This window comes from Hemicordylus capensis, chromosome 2, assembly GCF_027244095.1.
Source record: "Hemicordylus capensis ecotype Gifberg chromosome 2, rHemCap1.1.pri, whole genome shotgun sequence".
Lineage (NCBI taxonomy): Eukaryota > Metazoa > Chordata > Lepidosauria > Squamata > Cordylidae > Hemicordylus > Hemicordylus capensis.
This window is the reverse complement of record NC_069658.1, coordinates 225,935,017-225,954,701: the sequence shown is the minus strand read 5'-3', so window position 1 is coordinate 225,954,701 and position 19,685 is coordinate 225,935,017. Positions and strand designations below refer to the sequence as shown.

General features: G+C 46.3%; 1 protein-coding gene across 3 annotated transcripts in view; it reads right to left on the bottom strand.

The window, feature by feature from the left end:
- LOC128347871 (tyrosine-protein kinase SYK-like) overlaps window positions 1-19,685 on the bottom strand; it is a 56,966-nt gene that overhangs the window by 3,642 nt on the left and 33,639 nt on the right. For all 3 annotated transcript variants that reach the window (XM_053303095.1, XM_053303097.1, XM_053303096.1), the window contains 6 exons: window positions 18,459-18,540; window positions 15,081-15,258; window positions 11,349-11,558; window positions 3,966-4,152; window positions 1,837-1,977; window positions 17-129 (listed from right to left, as the gene is read on the bottom strand). In XM_053303095.1, coding sequence (XP_053159070.1) covers window positions 17-129; window positions 1,837-1,977; window positions 3,966-4,152; window positions 11,349-11,558; window positions 15,081-15,258; window positions 18,459-18,540 — 911 coding nt within the window. The remainder of the gene's footprint in view (window positions 1-16; window positions 130-1,836; window positions 1,978-3,965; window positions 4,153-11,348; window positions 11,559-15,080; window positions 15,259-18,458; window positions 18,541-19,685) is intronic.

Below are 19,685 nucleotides of genomic sequence, written 5' to 3'. Positions count from 1 at the left end.
TAATGTTTATACTCACTTATATGTCCAGCACAATTTCATTAATTCATACATCTCAGGTGGGCAGGCAGCTGGACATTCCATTCGCTTCCCTCTCTCAAGCATCCGAGCAACTTCCACTCCTTTCATGCCCTGCAAGAGAGTAATAAAATATCAGGAATCGCCAGGCTTCTTCCAAAGTAGGAACCTCAGAATTCCTAGCTTGTTTGTCTACCAAAGAGCTGCAACGGACAGGTTTAAATTACTCTCAACATGATAAAGGATTAATTTTTGCCAAACTATATTCATTTTCTCTGTCTGTGTGTGTGTGTGTGTAGGAATGAGATAAACTGAATTTGTACAGACTCTCAAGGAAACAGTGATAAGGTTTCTGGAGTAAATAGGTTGCATATTTTTGGCTATGCCCTTTTTTCCAGTTATTTGTGGAAAGAAATCATATCAACAAGAGATGAGATAGCAGGATATAAACTGCCACATAATCCAAAAACAATTCCACTTGGATACACAAAAGAGGAAGCATCAAAGGATGACTTAGAACTGACCACATGCCTCTTGACTGCAGCTAGGAAGTGTGTAGCGTCAGGATAGAAAAACCCTAACCCACCATCTCAATTTGACTGGCTAATTGAAACAGCAAAACTGTTTCTGTGGTTAAATTTACATATTTTAAAAATTCAGAAGGAGACGATCTAACAGACAAGATTGTAAACAAATTGATTTTGTTTGCCCAGTTTGGGAACAGCTATGTGCAAAACTGCACCTCACACATTGTTTTCAGTGGTATTTAGGAGGGATATGTAATTATCACTGTAATATTCCATTATGGTGTGTATTAACCCAAACTCAGGGTAGTATATTAGATTTCAACACAAGAATATTTATTTTTATGTTATGGAAGTACTAGTTGCATATCTGCATTTGCAGATACACACAGAGAGATATAAGTTTTGTATTATAGCTCTTATACAGGTGAAACTCGGAAAATTAGAATATCGTGCAAAAGTCCATTAATTTCAGTAATGCAAATTAAAAGGTGAAACTGATATATGAGACAGACGCATTACATGCAAAGCGAGATAAGTCAAGCCTTAATTTGTTATAATTGTGATGATCATGGCGTACAGCTCATGAAAACCCCAAATCCACAATCTCAGAAAATTAGAATATTACATGGAATCAAGAAGACAAGGATTAAAGAATAGAACAATATCGGACCTCTGAAAAGTATAAGCATGCATATGTATTCAGTACTTGGTTTGGGCCCCTTTTGCAGCAATTACTGCCTCAATGCGGCGTGGCATGGATGCTATCAGCCTGTGGCACTGATGAGGTATTATGGAAGACCAGGATGCTTCTTTAGCGGCCTTCAGCAATTCTGCATTGTTTGGTCTCATGTCTCTCATCCTTCTCTTGGCACTGCCCCATAGATTCTCTATGGGGTCAGGTCAGGCGAGTTTACTGGCCAATCAAGCACAGTACACTGTATACTTTTCAGAGGTCCGATATTGTTCTATTCTTCAATCCTTGTCTTCTTGGTTCCATGTAATATTCTAATTTTCTGAGATTGTGGATTTGGGGTTTTCATGAGCTGTACGCCATGATCATCACAATTATAACAAATTAAGGCTTGACTTATCTCACTTTGCATGTAATGCGTCTGTCTCATATATCAGTTTCACCTTTTAATTTGCATTACTGAAATTAATGGACTTTTGCACGATATTCTAATTTTCCGAGTTTCACCTGTAGGTTTGTTTCAATAAAACGATGATTTTTTTTTTTAAAGGGGGGGAGTTTACAGGGATGGGGAGAGAAAGAGAGAAGGAGAGAGACACCTACTTTGTATGGTTTTTGACCATAGGAAAAAGCTTCCCACATTAGTACACCAAAGCTCCAGACATCGCTCTTGCTAGAAAATTTGAAGAAGTTGATGCATTCCGGTGCGTACCACTTGACTGGCCATTTCCCAGAATGTTCTGCCTACAATGATCCCCAATGTAAAAGGCAACAATGTTAGCCACATAACAGCGACATTTAACAATGTTAAGAGCCACATAACATGGTAATATTTCTGCTCTGTGGATGTCCAGAGGTGTTTTTTTTAAACTCATAGGAACACAGGAAGCTGATTTATACTGAGTCAGGCCATTGGTCCACCTAGCTTAGTGTTGCCTACACTGACCGGCAACAGCTGTCCAGTGTTACAGGCAGGAGTTTCTCCCAGCTCCACCGGGAGACACTTCTTCTCTCCTGACAGTTTTGGGGACCATCCTTGTTCAGACAGCAACTTTATTGCGACTTTACTTTAGGAGGGAGGGTAGGTGTGCATTCACATATCGACCAGATTTACCCCGAAGTCCGTGCGATCCTTCAGACAGCACTTCACACACGATTCAGGTTTCCCCCTCCGTATTGGAACCGAGCCCCATCTATGTCCGGGGCTAAAAAGTCCTCTATTTGCATCGGAATATCAGTTATATGCTGAACCTGCAGTAAAGTCTCGCAGTAAACCTGCTGTCTGAAGAGCCTCCTGGCAACTGCTAGGAGGAGGTGATGAGGATTTGCCACCTGAGAGTCACATTTTCTGTCCAGCACCATGCTGTGAGCCAGTGATGGCACTGATCAAGAACAGGGAGCAAAGCTATACCTCTGCCCCACTCAGCAACTAGGAATGATGGGTCATATGTTTTTAAATTGTTAATGTCTAGGCACTAATGTAGTGATGTGGATGGCAGACTGTGACTAGGTTTTTTGGTGGCGCCTGCCCACATAGGAACATAGGAAGCTGCCATATACTGAGTCAGACCATTGGTCTATCCAGCTCAGTATTGTCTTCACAGACTGGCAGCAGCTTCTCCAAGGTTGCAGACAGGAATCTCTCTCAGCCCTATCTTGGAGAAGCCTGGGAGGGAACTTGAAACCTTCTGCTCTTCCCAGAGCGGCCCCATCCCCTGAGGGGAATATCTTGCAGTGCTCACACATCAAGTCTCCCATTCATATGCAACCAGGGTGGACCCTGCTTAGCTATGGGGACAAGACATGCTTGCTACCACAAGACCAGCTCTCCTCTCCCACGACCCACCCCCTTTTCCAGAGCGGCCTGCCCTTCTTTTTCCGCATTGCTGCCAGTGGCAAAAAGCCAGTGCAGGGAGCGAATGATGTCACTGCCTGGTGCATGCTGCTGAGTGGTGACGTCATTTGCTCACGCACTGGCTGTTTGCTGCCAGTGGTGATAGGGAGAGAGGTGGGTGGGTGGGTGGGCGCCAGGTTGTGGAGGCAGGCAGCACATGGCTCCTCTGGCCCTGGCCCCATTGGGCAGCCCATGTTTGCTGCACATGGTGGCCCAATAGTAGATCCGCCCCTGTGTTCGGGATCTGTATACCATGAAAAGATGCTTTCTAGCATCCTCAGGGGAATAACTGGCTGACATCCTAACAGTGTGCTCGCAAGGATGTTGCACTAGCACAAGGACGTTGTGCCATGTCTGAAGCTTGCATTGCAGACTAGTGGAGCCAGTGCAAACGTGCTTATTCTTGCACAAGAGCTGCACAACTGGTGGCACACCTCATGTATTCTAAAGGGAACTTTTACACAGTAACATCATTCCGAAACCCCCGTGATTTAGTGCAGCCTTGTGATCTTCCTGCACTAGCACAACTGTGTTCGTCACACAAACGCACACCTTTAGGGTGTTAGCCATTGTTTCTAATCACAAGTCAAACCTAATAAAACATTAAAGCGAATAATTAACCTTAAATCTTAATTAACCTTAAACATTACACTAAAATTAACCGTAAACCTTAATTAAACCTTAAACTTAACAATAATGGTTCCTAGCCAGATTATCAGTTTCAGATTCCATTTTCTCTTTAATGGAAGATGTTGTCATTTTTAGGTGAAACTGACTGACAGCAACATCATGGTAAGAAATCTCAGTCAAGGAGTGTGATGATGGTGTGAAATATTACCTGGTAATAGTCACTAGAGCCAAGAGCTTTGGAAAGTCCAAAATCACTGATCTTGGCGTAATGTTGGGTAACCAGCAGGACATTCCTTGCAGCTAAATCTCTGTGCACAAAGTTGTGCTCCTCCAAGTACTTCATCCCCATGGATACCTGGTGAACCAGCTCGCTTATATTCTTCTCTGAGACATTTCTGCAAAACCAAATTGGCATGCATGCATTTATTTAACATATTTCTACACTGCCCAAAATTTATTTATTTATTTAATAGATTTCTATGCTGCCTTTATTTATTTATTTAACATATTTCTATACCTCCCAAACGCATCTCTGGGTAGTTTACAACCGAAAGGTTGAAACATTAGTTAAAACAGAATAAATGATAACAGAAAAGATTGACACAACAATTTAAAATTTTAAAATATTTTAAAACAAGGTTAAAACTATTAAAACACTATTTAATTAGAAGCCTGTGTGAACAGATGCATCTTTAAAGACTTTTTATTTATTTTATTATTTATTTAGCATACTTCTATACTGCCCAAAACACAAGTTCTCTGGGCGGTTTAGAAGACAATAAAAACAACCAATAAAAAGATTAACATATTTCAACAATTAAAATTTAAAAAGCTAAAACCATTAAAACACAATTAAAACAATATCTAATTAAAAGTTTTAAAAGTTGTCAGAGATGAGGAGGCTCTTATTTCAGCAGGGAGCGCATTCCAAAGCTTCGGGGCAGCAGTGGAGAAGGCCCGCCCCCGAGTGGCAACCAGATGAGCCAGTGGCAACTGCAGACAGACCTCTCCTGATGATCTCAATGGGCGGTGGGGTCCATAACGAAGAAGACGTTCTCTTAAATACCCAGGACCCAAGCCATTTACGGCTTTATAGGTCACAAGTAAATTTTAGCCTGTTGAATAACGGGCACTAGGAAGGGAAGGGGCCCAAATTCACCCTCCCAGCTGCCCGACTTCCCCTTCCCCGCACCCCCCCAAAGGAATAAGGACCTCCGCGGCCGCCGCCGCAGCCAAAAACCGCCCTCCCAGCTGCCCGAGCCCTCCTCACCCGAGTCAGCCCACAACAGCCGGGCGAAGTGCAAACATGTTTTTCAAAGGTAAAGAGAGGAGCTCGCGAACAGAGCTCCTCTCTGTGCTAAGCCTCTTCTTGAACTGGTGCTTGGGCGGCAAAGGACAGGCGTCCTTCGCCGCCCAAGCACCAGTTCAAGAAGAGGCTTAGCACAGAGAGGAGCTCTGTTCGCGAGCTCCTCTCTTTACCTTTGAAAAACATGTTTGCACTTCGCCCGGCTGTTGTGGGCTGACTCGGGTGAGGAGGGCTCGGGCAGCTGGGAGGGCGGGAGGGTGGTTTTTGGCTGCGGCAGCGGCGGCCGCGGAGGCCCTTATTCCTTTGGGGGGGGTGCAGGGAAGGGGAAGTCGGGCAGCTGGGAGGGCGGGAGGGCGGTTAGCGGCTGTGGCGGCGGCCGCGGAGGCCCTTAATCCTTGGGGGGGGGGTGAGGGGAAGGGGAAGTCGCTCCCAGGCACCCGTCCGTGTTGGCACCCCCAGGCCTCGGCGGCAGCTTCGCCGCCACCTCGGCCCGGCTTCACTGGCTTCTTTGGGGCGGCCGCTTCTGGCCACCCAACATGGCCACCTGTTCCGTGTCTTCATTTCTGCCGCGGCCTTTTCTGGGCATGCGCTCCGTGCATGCCCAGAACCGCCAAGGGAGGCACGAACACACGCTTGGTGTCCGTCCACGGATGGACACCAAGCATTTTATTAGAGAGTATAACTAACACCTTGTGTTTTGCCCGGAAACTTATTGGCAGCCAGTATAGCTCTTTCAATACAGGAGTAATATAATCTCTCTGAGAGGACCCAGAGACCAATCTGGCTGCCACATTCTGGACCAACTGTAGTTTCCAGACTACAAATAAGGGCAGTCCCACATAAAGCGCATTGCAGTAATCCAGTCTGGAGGTTACCAGCATATGTACCACTGTCCTGAGGTCGTTTATCATCCATTAGGCCGACCAAGGCAGTCTCCACCACACAGCCCACCCGAAAGAGAGTCTGAAATGGGTCTAGATAATCATTTTCCTCCAAGACTGTCTAGAGCTGGGAGGCCACCACCCTCTCAATTGCCTTGCCCAGCCACAGAAGGTTGAAGACAGGCCTGTAATTGCTCAACTCTGAGGGATCCAAGGCAGGCTTATTCAGAAGTGGGGAGGTTATTTAGGAGGTTATCTAATAATTGCCTCCTTAAGACAAGGAGGCATCCTGCCTTCCCTCAGAGAAGCATTTATGATCTCTACCAGGCTTTCTACAACAACCCCCCTGCCAGATAGTATAAACTATGTTGGGCAATGGTCAAGAGAGCAGGTGCTAGGCCACACCGTTCCAAGCAGCTCATCCACATCCTCAGGAGTCACAAACTGGAACCGATCCAACCAAACCACACAAGAGGAGTCACTGGACACCTCCACATCAAACACTGAAGTAATTGTGGAGTCTGTTGGCCCAAATACGAGAGATTTTTCGCCACAAAGAATTAATTAAACACGTCACAGTGGGTAATCGATGGTTCCAGATTCTGATTCAATGGAGGAGGGATACATACTAGCCCTCTCACAACCCTGAGCAACTCTGCCAGACATGAACTTGCAGAAGTAATATGGGCAGAAAAGAATTGCTTCTTTGCCACATGTATTGCCTGAGCATAGATTTTCAAATGTGCTCTATGCTGCAATCTGTCAGATGCCAGTCAAGTCTTTCTCCACTTGTGCTTGAATTGTCTACCTCGCCACTTCAGCCCCCGCAATTCTTTTGTATACCAAGGGGCCAGTTTTGAACTGGGTCAGAGAGGATGCTCAGGAACAATCATGTCTATTGCCCTTGTGAGTTTGCTGTTTCACTTCTCCACCAGGGGATGGTGAGTTTGCTGTTGCACTTCTCCACCAGGGCATCAACTGGATCACCGGCAGAGCCAAATTAAATCCCCTTAAGACTTCTTGAAATCCTATTGGATCCAATAACCTTCTTGGGCAGACCATCCTAATGGGTACCAACCTCACCCCTGTGAAGGTGGGAAGTGACTGTGAGTCCAATCTTAACCAGATGGTGGTCCGTCCATGACAATGGGGAAATCACAGGAGTCCCCACCCACAGAACACCACCCTGATCAGAGTAAAAGACCAAATCAAGCATGTGACCAGCAATATGAGTCGGTCCCGAGACCACTTGGGATAGGCCCATAGTTATCATGCCCGCTATGAACTCCTGAGCCGCCCCAGACAGATTGGTCCCAAAATGAACTTTGAAGTCCCCTACCACCACAAGCCTGGGGAACTCCAACACCAAGTTGGATATCAAGTCTGTCAGCTCAGTTAGGGACTCTGTTGAGCAGCGTGGTGATCGGTACACCAACAGAAGTCCCAATCTATCCCTGGTCCCCAAACTTAAGTTCACACATTCGATATGGTCTGACACTTCCACATGGATCCTGGTAAGAGAGATATTATTCTTATAGACCACAGCCACTCCATGTACCCAGCTACGGTCCCTCACCCGCTCCTCAACAGAGTACCCTGGAGGGAGAAACTGGGACCAAACAGGACCACCAGCCTCTCCCAATCAGGTCTCCGTAATACATACTAGGTATGGCCTTCATCCAGAATCAAGTTGTGAATGGTTTCTGATTTGTTCTGGACCGACCTGGCATTATAAAGAAGCAAGGTGAGGTTCCAAGGGTAGTTGGCACTGCTCTCCAAGGTCGAAGAACTGGGAGGACAGGCAGAAGAGGAAACAGCTATTAGATTTCCAATTCCTCTTCCCTTGTAAATGACCTGCTGACTTGCTAATGTTACTTCTCCTGTTCCCAACCACCACCAGAATTGCTGCCCCACAATCAGTTTGCCCCACAATCACTGCCCCTGTCTCCCCATCTCCAGATAAGCTGAGACACATTATAAACAGGACTAATTAAAATAAAATCACACAGGACTAATTAAAACAGAAGCCACACTATTAAATATTTATTTATCATATTTTATACCGCCTGATATACTTATCTCTAGGCGGTGTAAAAAATTTAAAATATTTATAAGTCACATATTAAAATACATGACAATAAGAACAATACAGGTGAAACTCGGAAAATTAAAAGTATACAGTGTACTGTGCTTGATTGGCCAGCAAACTCGCCTGACCTGACCCCATAGAGAATCTATGGGGCATTGCCAAGAGAAGGATGAGAGACATGAGACCAAACAATGCAGAAGAGCTGAAGGCCGCTAATGAAGCATCCTGGTCTTCCATAACACCTCATCAGTGCCACAGGCGGATAGCATCCATGCCACGCCGCATTGAGGCAGTAATTGCTGCAAAAGGGGCCCAAACCAAGTACTGAATACATATGCATGCTTATACTTTTCAGAGGTCCGATATTGTTCTATTCTACAATCCTTGTCTTCTTGGTTCCATGTAATATTCTAATTTTCTGAGATTGTGGATTTGGGGTTTTCATGAGCTGTACGCCATGATCATCACAATTATAACAAATTAAGGCTTGACTTATCTCGCTTTGCATGTAATGCGTCTGTCTCATATATCAGTTTCACCTTTTAATTTGCATTACTGAAATTAATGGACTTTTGCACGATATTCTAATTTTCTGAGTTTCACCTGTATAATACAATTATTAAAACAAGTTTTTAAAATAAATTCTAATTTTACCCACATGTAATACCCACCTACATGTGATTTCTTGGGTCAAAAAACCTGGCGCTCACCCTCAATGTCCCCCGAAGTGGGCCCCCCAAAGCAGCGACCCCCTTTGGTGTCGCCCCTTCAGTGGCAACCCCATCAGTGGGGGGGGGGAGGCCTGCCACCACAAGCAGCGTCCCTTTATAGGGCCAGAGATAGCCACTCTGGTCAGATGGTCAGGCAGGGACTGATGAAGTTGCTCTGCAAACACATCCGCTGCATGCTCTTTCCAAAGATCCTGTCGCCACACCAGGTTGCTGAAGTTCAACATGCCAGTCTGCCCTACTGTCAAGCTCATCAGCTGCTCACAACCTGACCATAAGCAGAACCTCCCAGGAAAGGGAACCTGATCATGAGCAAATGAGTGTAGCTGTTGCCTGCTGAGCAGGGGCGTAGCTTCCGTTAGACAAGGGAGGACGATTGCACCTGGGCCCACATGGTTTGAGAGGCCCCCAAGGGCCCCCAGGACATCCCCCCATTGTCTACCAGTCGCCGCCGCCCTGCCGCACTCACTGCTGCTTCCCATCTTTGCCAGTGGGGGAGCAGCGGCACGCGATGGTCTCCATACTCAAACAGCACAGAAGCGTTGTTCAGAAGAAGGGAAGCCCACACGCTGGCCAGCAGTGGAGTGGGGGGAAGCCAGGGAGAAGCCCACCGCTGCCGCCACTCTCCTGGCGGCGAAGATGTGAAGTAGTGGTGGGGGCGGCAGCACAGCGGCAAGGCTCCCGCACCCCCAGAGATCATCAATGGCGGGGGGGGGCTCCCACAGCGAGGAAGCAACCTGCCTAGAGAGCAGGAAGCTGTTGGTTTGAATCCCCGCTGGTGTGTTTCCCAGACTATGGGAAACACCTATATTGGGCAGCAGCGATATAGGAAGATGCTGAAAGGCATAATCTCATACTGCGTGGGAGATGGCAATGGTCAACCCCTCCTGTATTCTACCAGGAAAACCACATGGCTCTGTGGTCTCCAGGAGCTGACACCAACTCGACGGCACGACCTTTCCTTTCCCTTTCCTTGCAGATGAAGGCAGTGTGGTTTCGGCGCTGGGGGTCCCCTGCCTAACATTATACAATCTTCTTAAGCACTGCTGTAACACTAATTCCCAGTGTTTGCTGTTGCCACCAGCCTACACGGGTAGTGCACTGGAGCATGGAGGACCTAGCCAAATTGGATTTCCACGGCTATGAGTTGGTTGGCCAGTACAGTATATCGGGTCTCATGCCTTCATGGCATGAACATCATGAGCCATCCAATTTGCCCTCTTTACGGAGCTCAGCTGAAGCTGCCACCACCCACAACATTCCCTATAAACCAAAGAGTCCCACCCCCTTTTAATGGAATATATGCATTGTGTATTAATGACACACAACATACCATGTTCTACGTAGGAGTGCCTTTTATACAGGATATCAGTGTCTCACTGGGAAATCAGGAAAGACACTCAGGAAGGCTGCATTCCACAGTGATAGTATTAAGTGCATGCAGTTTAAGTGCGGCCGACAGCATTATTTTTTAAATTCTACACATGCTGTGATACGACTTCCTTCTTTCAATAATTCGTTTCGTTGACTGTGCATTTCAGGTATTTTCAAAATTATCCTCTGTAAGTTTTTGTTGACTTTTCTCCAAATTGTCAATGAATTCTTAGGGTTGCCAACTGATTGGAAAAATGGCCCATTCTGCTCTTAATTATCATGATCTTAATTATCCTAGTGTGTGGGAGGCCCATGTTCACCCTGCAGAGCACGGCCCCACCGGTGGCATATGAATACGACAAATATTTAGATACCGCTTTTCAACAAAAGTTCCCAAAGCAGTTTACATAGAAATAAATAAATAAAATGACTCCCTGTCTCCAAAGGCTCACAGTCTTAAGACGACACACGATACCAGCAACAGCCACTAGAGGGATGCTGTGCTGGGGATGGATAGGGTCAGTTGCTCTCCCCCTGTTCAATAAAGAGAATCACCACTTTTAAAAGGTGCCTCTTTGCCCAGTTAGCAGGGGCCATCGGCCTCTTAAGGAAGTGCTAGCAACAGTGGTCCGAACTGACCCTAATCACATTTTTACTAAAAATGACAAATATCTCACTGCTACTAGGGCAAAATACCTACTAGACATCTCCAGTTCTTCCAGACATCTTCTAAAAGAAGAAACAGCTTCCCAAAAGGCACAATACAAACAAATAAACTACCAACCCAACCCCATTAAAGTCTAGGATCAAAACAAAGACAGAAAACTTTCAGACTGCTGGAGTCGCTCATCAAACTTTAAACTCCTATACATCCACCATTTCTTATTCTTTCTACCGCAAAGCTGGCATAGATCATCCTCAAACCCACCTTTCCCATACTGCCCAATTCTAAGATCAGTCCACTGAGCCATTTTCAACTTACAATCCATATTAGCTCCCCCACCCCACCCTCCAGATTTCTGGTTATGATGGCAGAACACAGTTTGCCTGACTCACCCTCACAACACAGGCTGCTACGGCAGCACTATACATTTTGTGCACCATCACCTGCACTAGAAATCTGTTGAGACCACTTCAGGGACTCATTTACAGCCCATTCATTTCATTTATGAATGTTCCAAAAACCAACACAAGAGAAGGAAGGGCCACTTGCCTGTGGTTCACCAAGTATTTATTCAGGGGGCCAAGTTCAGCCATTTCCATGACCAACATCCAGGACTCCGCCTCGCAGATGCCAATCATGCGGACAATGTAGGGGTTATCCAGCTGCTGCATGACGTTTGCTTCTTTCAAAAGTTCGTCCTTCAGGCCTGGGTCGTTACTTTCATTCTTGAGAATCTTCACAGCCACAACCTTCTTACCCCTACAAAGGCATGTCCAGGGCATTTAATTCTATGCAGCACATCAAGGACTATTCTGATGAGTTTGACAGATGTACAGTCTGATATCCCAGGGGCAGGCGTTAGGTAGCGTTGGGGCAAGTGGGTTTGTCGTCTGAAGTAGCTTGGCGCTTTCCAGACTAGCTGCTCAACAGCAGCAAAATGCCTCCATTCAGGCAAGTCGCACTGGAAACGTAAACAGCAGAGGGAGCCGTCTCGTGGAGACGAACCACCCGAAAAAACAACTACTTCCTTACACCGGATATACAATGCCCTAGCTCTATGTTACCGTGATTAAATTTGAAACATGGTATTGGAAATGTGAATGGCACCCTGCTGTCCGCGTAGGGACTGTGGTGTCACAACACAGGAAGTGTGGAAGCACATTTCAGAGATCCACCGTGACCCCATTGCAGGGTCTAATCTGGAAAGTGACCCTTTTCCTACCCAGTAGCGGCTCAAGATATCCAGCCCCCCACCACCACCACTTTCCCCTTTCCTTAAAGCAGGAGGACATCTTGCTGTGTTGCTCGTGGCCCAATGATCAGTTGCTCAGTGATATAGCAAGATAGAGGGGCCCCCATGTTTGATAAATGAGCATTGGCTCCATCTTCTAGAACAGGGATTCTCAACGTTGGGTCCTCAGATGTTTTTGGACTTCAACTCCCATAATCCCCAACCAAAGGCCACTGGGACTGGGGATTATGGGAGTTGAAGTCCAAAAACATCTGAGGACCCAACATTGAGAATCCCTGTTCTAGAAGACTGAGGGGCACCTTTGGCACCCCAAAAAACTACAAAGCCCCCCTCAAAGTCCCCACTCACATGCGGCGCCTTGCTGTCCTTGCTGCTGCTCTTCTCCCCCACACCGGCTCACCAGTGGGAGGAGAGACGTGGCAACAATGGTGGCACACGGCACTGCAAGCTGCAATGGGTGGGAAGGACAGCAGCAATGGCAGCAGGGCACTGCCAGATTAACAGCCTGTTGTTAACCAGGTGAACCTTGGGCATGGTTCCTGTGGCAGCAAAGACGCAGCTGTTGTTAAGTGTCAAACCATCATGAAAAATGGATTTCTCCCTATTGTCCTGAAAATCTGCCATTACTGAGGAAGTATTCTTTGGATTCTGTGTTCAGAGCAATTAAATGCCATCCTGCCAGGATGTCTGCTCAAATGTAAGGGGGAAATTATCACCTAAGAACAATCTTTTCTCGTGCTAGACAGAGATAAGCAGGTCTTTTCTTATATAGGTGAGACCAGCTTTTCTTTTTGTTGTTGTTTTGCTGAATGCTCCTTATCGTGCTTTTGATGCTCCTACTTTAGTTTTCACCTTCGTTAGGGGCTTTTAGCCGAGCTCGCTGCATAGCTCCAGGGAGCGTGCAGACAGCCACTCTGCCCAGCTGAGTAGAGGAAAGCTCCATTCATGATGCAAGTTTTTTTATTTCTTAAATTCAGGTTAACAACTAAGACCTCTGATACTCCTAACACCAGGGAGGAAGGAAGAAAGATACCCTTGTTTCTATATTTTGAATGTCTGGTGGTTTTTATCTTATATTTACCAGGCTGTAAATAATTCCTTTTATATCTATTTGAACAAACTGATTCTTGCTCACTTGAAACATGGTCTGTGCCGGAAAATGTTCAGTTCTGCCTCCCCATGTTGCTGCTCAAGGTTCAGGCTACTTTACAAGTTTTTGAGCTGATTTTGATAAAATTTTGAAGCTTTCCCTCAAGTAAGAGGGTGGTGGCAGCGATATCAAGAGTTCTCATGAGAGGAGTTGTGGCCAGGGTGTGCCAAGACGGCACATAAAACCACGGCCCATTCACCCAGCAACTTGTCATCCTCTCACGCTAGCACAAAGACTAATCTGGTGTAAGACGTTCCTTTCTCCGTGCAATCTCATTGTGCTAGCACAACACGTGTGGAATGCAAGCTCCTGAATCAGCGCAAATAGCTATCACAACTTTAGTCTGGATGTCAGCCAGTGTGACATTCCTGAGAACACACATGCAGGGTCAGATTTCACATAAGGACAGCTCTACTGGATTAGGCCCAAGGCCCATCTAGTCCAGCATTCTGTTTCACACAGAGGCCCACCAGGTGCCTCTGGGAAGCCCACAGGCAAAAGCTGAGGGCATGCCCTCGCTGTTGCTCCCCTGCAACAGGTATTGAGAGACATCTTGCCTCCAAAGTTGGAGATGGCCTATAGCCACCAGACTAGTAACCACTGATAGACCTCTCCTCCATGAATTTATCTAAACCCCCTTAAAGCTATCCAGGCTGTTGGCTGTCACCACATCTTGTGGCAGAGAATTCCATAGATTGATTATGTGTTGTGTGAAAAAGTACTTCCGTTTGTTGGTCCTACATTTCTTGGCAATAAATTTCATGGGATGACCCCTGGTTTTAGTGTTATGCCAGAGGGAGAGAAATTTCTCTCCATCAACATTCTCCACATCATGCATGATTTTATAGATCTCTATCATGTCTCCCCTCAGTTGTCTTTTTTCTAAACTAAAAAGCCCCAGGTGTTGTAGCCTTGACTCATAAGAAAGGTGCTCCAGGCCCCTGATCATCTTGGTTGTCCTCTTCTGCACCTTTTCCAGTTCTACAATGTCCTTTTTTAGATGTGGTGACCAGAATTGTACGCAGTACTCCAGGTGTGGCCACACCATCATTTTGTTTAAGGGCATTATAATATTAGTAGTTTTCTTGTCAATCCCCTTCCTAATGATCCCTAGCATGGAATTGGCCTTTTTCACAGCTGCCACACATTGAGTCGACACTTTCAACGAGCTGTCCATCACGACCCCAAGATCCCTCTCCTGGTCCGTCACCAACAGCTCAGATCCCATCAGCATAAATGTGAAGTAGGATTTTTTGCCCCAATGTGCATCACTTTATACTTGCCAACACTGAACTGCATTTGAACCGTATTGATCCCGTTTGGAGAGTAATTAAAAAGCTATTATAGGGACATGATTCTACATGCCCTGAACACTGGTTTTGTAGACTATAGACCAGGGCTGCTCAACTTCAGCCCTCCTGCAGATATTGGCCTACAACTCCCATAATCCCTGGCTATTGGGCACTGTGGCTGGGGATGATGGGAGCTGTAGTCCAAAAACAGCTGGGGGGCCTAAGTTGAGCAGGCCTGCTATAGACAAACAAACCAATGTCCTTTTATGAAATAGTTGCCAACAGAGGCCTTTTAAAATGTATACCAGAGAAAGAAGAACCATTGAGAAATGGATATAACAGTCATGATGGGGGAGCAAGGGGAGGATTCGGAACATAGTAAGCTGCCATATACCGAGTCGGATCACTTGTCCATCTAGCTCAGTACCGTCTACGCTGACTGGCAGTGGCTCTTCAGGATTTCAGGCAGGAGTCTTTCCCAACCCTATCTTGGAGATGCTGCCAGGGGCTGAACCTGGCACATCCTGCCTACAAAGCAGAAGCTTGACCACTGAGCTGCAGCCCCATTAAAGGACCTCCTAACTTACTTTTTCATTTCATAAGTGCCTTTCTTCACCGTGCCAAAGTTACCCGAGCCGAGTTCCTTTTCTTCCAGCGTCAGCAGCTTTCTGTCCAGGGTGACATTTTTGACTTTCAGTTCTTCTGGATCTGCATAGGGACTCTCATAGACCTCCGTTTCCATGGGTAAGGCATCCCTCTGTTCACCTAGGTGGAGAACAGTGGGACGTGTTCACTTTCATGTGCCTTTGGACCCTTGAGTTTTTCTGTTTCCATGCTAGGTACCCTGTCTTTTACCCAGGGGCTGCCAGGGTGTGCATCTCCTCTAGTTCCTCCCTTCACCCTAGCAAATGGCCTCTCCTCCTGTTTGGCTACCTTTTCTCCATAGGATTAGCAAATCCATTTCCAGCAAACCTCTCAGTCTCACTGGGGTTGCACTTTGCAATACAGTTTCTCTAACTTCTCCTTATCCTGTCTTCACTACCCATTTTTTCATCCCCTCACTCCTTCCCCCCACTTCCTTTTGCAATACTGGTTATTTCATGCAGCGTTTAAGCCTTCTGGGAAGAGGTGTTGTCCCTTCTGTTTTGTACAGTGGTATGACTAGCACATTGCTAGTGCTAATTAACAAATATTAAACAACCCAACAGTGGAAGTGGTATGTGGCTAGAAGATATTTTAACCGGCTCTGCAAAACCATTGAGTGTACAACAGTGAATACATGTTGGGCCTAGTAGATAGACCTTTTAACACACCTAGCAAGTCTAACCTAGCAAGTACATCTGCTGGTCACCTTCAGACATGACTACTGCAATGTGTTCTATGTGGGGCTGCCTTTGTATGTAGTCTGGAAAGTGCAGTTGGTTCAGAATGCAGCAACCAGGTTGGTCTCTGGGTCATCTTGGAGACCATACCACTCCTATCTTAAAAGATCTACACTGGCTGCCGAGAAGTTTCCGGGCAAAGTACAAGGTTTTGGTTATAACCTATAAAGCCCTAAACAGCTTGGGCCCTGGGTATTTAAGAGAACATCTTATTTGCTATGAACCACACCGCCCATTGAGATCATCTGGGGAGGTCCGTCTGCATTTGCCACCGGCTCATCTGGTGGCTACTTGGGAACGGGCCTCCTCCGTTGCTGCCCCTGGGCTTTGGAATGTGCTCCCTGCTGAAATAAGAGCCTCCTCATCTCTTACCACTTTAATCAAGACACAAGACTCAATCAAGACACATTTGTTCACCCAGGCTTTTAATTAGATACTGTTTTAATAGTTTTAACTTTTTAAATTTTAATTGTTGAAATGTTTTAATCTTTTCATTGGTGGTTTTTATTTTCTTGTAAACTGCCCAGAGAACTTGAGTTTTGGGCGGTATAAACATGTGTTAAATAAATAAATAATTGAGAGGAAGCAATGAGACAGAACTTTCATTTTTCCTTTCACATTATCTGAATGCCCAGCCATATTCGGTGGCTACATTGCTCTCTCTGAGGCCTCGACTCAGTGGCTGACATTCCTGACTAACAAAGCAGGATCTCAGCGACTGGCAATGGGAAAAGCACCTGTACTTCTGAAAACCTTGATTAACTCAGCTCTACTTCTGGCTCAGTGGTGGGGACAGATGCTGACAACCACCCCTTCTCCAAGAAGCACTCTGTGCTGCCCAAAAATAAGTTCCTGTTCCTGGGGTTGCATCCCTCAGGGGCATATTTCTGGGTTTCCAGGGGAAGGGAAAAGCACTGAAATTCCCTCTCCAACACACTAAACTGGTGCAGCATTCGTCCAGAATTCAGAAGCACGAGTGCGTTTTCAATGGCTTTCCCTTCTCCAGAGAGCACTCTGTGACACCCCAATGTACATGAGAAAATAAGAACATATAAAAAGCCTTGCTGGATCAGGCCCAAGACCTATGTAACCCAACATCCCCACAGTTGCCCATCAGATGCCTCGGGAAGCCACACAACCAGGGATGAAGGCATGCCCCCTTTCCTGTGGTTGCTCCCCTGCAACTGGGATTCAAAGGAATCCCAGATGGGTTCCAAGAACCCAGGTCCCCCAACAACTAAGGAGCCCCCAGCTCCACTCCTCCCTATTTTCTTCATTACCTCCCTCACTCTGAGCCTCTGGGGAGAGGGGTGAACACAGGCCCCCTCTCCCCTAGCTACGCCCCTGAAAGGCATCCTACTTCTGATCCTGGAGGTAGTCTATGGCCAAGACTAGCAGCCATTTATTGACCTTTCCTTCATGAATCTGTCAAAACCAGACTTAAAGCCATTCAAGCCGGTGGTCTTCACCACATCCTGTGGCAGAAAATTCCTCAGATTAATTATGTGCTGTGTGAAAAAGTACTACTTTTTTTGGTCCTGGCAACCAGTTTCAAGGGATAAGCCCTTGTTTTCGTGCTGTGTGACAGGGAGAAGAACTCTATCCCCTTTCTCCACACCATGCATAATTTTCTAGACTTCTATCATGTCTCCCCTGAGTCATCTTTCTTCTAAACTAAAAAGCCCCATGTGTTGCAGACTTGCCTTGTAAGGAAGGTGCTCTAGGGGCTCCTGATCAGCTTGGCTGCCCTCTTCTGAACCTTCTCCAGTTCTATAATGTCCTTTTTGAGACATGGTGACCAGAACTGTACACAGTACTTCAAATGTGGCCACACCATGGATGCATCGTTAATATAATTAATATTATAATGCCTTCATTATTTATTTATCAAATTTGTACACCGCCCCAGACTTTCGTCTCTGGGTGGTTAATAATAACATAAAACCAGTTAAAAATAGCATAAAACCAGTTATTTATGCATTATAATAAAGGCATTAGAGTATTAGCACTTTTATTTTCAGTCCCCTTCCCAACAAAGCATGCTTGTGGTAGCACAACACTAGTCTAGACCAGGGATTCTCAACGCTGGGTCCCCAGATCTTATTGGACTTCAACTCACATAATCCCCAGACAAAGGTCACTGGGGCTGGGGATTATGGGAGTTGAAGTCCAATAGCATCTGGGGGCCCAACGTTGAGAATCCCTGGTCGAGACTGTAGGCTCCAGACTTAGGGCAGGTCAGTAGCACAATTTCCTTCTGCAAGTGCTCCATTCCATCAGGACATCACTCAGCATGAGGGCAAGTGAGACTTGAAATTCTGCTACAGTAAGTAAAGTAAAGTGTGCCGTCAAGTCGGTCCTGGCGCCTACAGAGCTCTGTGGTTATCTCTTGGTAGAATACAGGAGGGTTTTACCATTGCCTCCTCCCACACAGTATGAGACGATGCCTTCCAGCATCTTCCTATATCGCTGCTGCCCGATATAGTACCAGCGGGGATTCGAACCAACAACCTAATCGCCATAAGCCTGACCAGATGCTGGACACAGTCAGGAACAGCCTCGAGTGGGAGACACAGTGCGTACCTCTTGTCGTCCGTGCCACGTAAGTGTTCCGTGCTTGCGGTTCAGGATTGTCATTCTGCCCAGGAGAACGTACAAGTGACGGCTGCAGACAAACACATTTCCTTTTAGTGCCTTGTATATATGACATCAAGGAAGCAATGAGAGATGAAGGCAAGGCTAAATGTATGGCAAAGAGAGGAAAGCTCACCTAAACCTTTCAGGTTATTTCTTGTGCAAATTTGCCAGCAAATTAGGATGCGTGTGCTGCTGAAGCATAAAGGGTTCTGCAAACACTTCAGAGAAATAGCTCATGTGATCAAATTAAAGAGCTCTAGAAATCAGTAGCAGCTGGTGAGGCGCCACCAGGGCAGCTGTAAGAGGCTCCTTTAAAGGTAAATTAATAGGTGCTTCCCTCCGCTCCCGCCACTCCTGAATGCTGCTCGGAGGCAGCAGCATGCAGAACAGCACCCCTTGTGGCCAGGGATTGCCTCCGCCACTCACCTGGCTGCCGGTGAGGGATTGGCTCCACAGAGTTCAGGTGAGTGGCAGAGGCCAGCAGAGAGTCCTGGGCAGTGAACTGCTGCTCCAAGCAGCGTTTAGGGGTGGCAAGAGTGGAGGCAGGCACCTCTCAACTTACCCTTACAGGTGCCTCCCGCCACGCACCCCAGCGGCTCCCACGCCGGCCACGACTGCTAGAAGTGTTGCTCCTGTTTCTAAATCCTGCCATCCCCTCAAACTGTAGGGGATTTTAGATTTGTGTTTTAAATTGATTTAATCACGTTAACGTCTTAATGGTTTTTGGACTGCAAACCGCCCGGGGATGTTTTTGTATGGGGTGGTATAGAAATGTACTTAATAAATAAAAAAACAAACAAAAGTAGATATTTCTTCCCCTGTTCTGTGTTTTCAGTGGCTGACATCTGGCCATCCAGCCTCTGTATGAAAATCTCTAGCGAAGGAGAGCCCACCAGAGTTTCACAGCAGATGTGAGGAGAGTTGAAATCCCCCATTACTACTACCTTGTCTTTGAAAGTTTGGTAATCTGACTAAGGAAAGCATCGCCCAGAGCTTCTGCTTAGCCAGGTGGTCTACAGGAAACTGAAAGATACATCAGACCCGCCTAGTGTATGATGCAAAGTCTCCCACAAAGGTACACATTTGTGATATTTTCCTTCTTCCAAATCAGCAATGTGAGAAAGCTGGCTCTTAGCTTTGGTCAGCTGGTGTAAGTTCAAACTACACACTGTG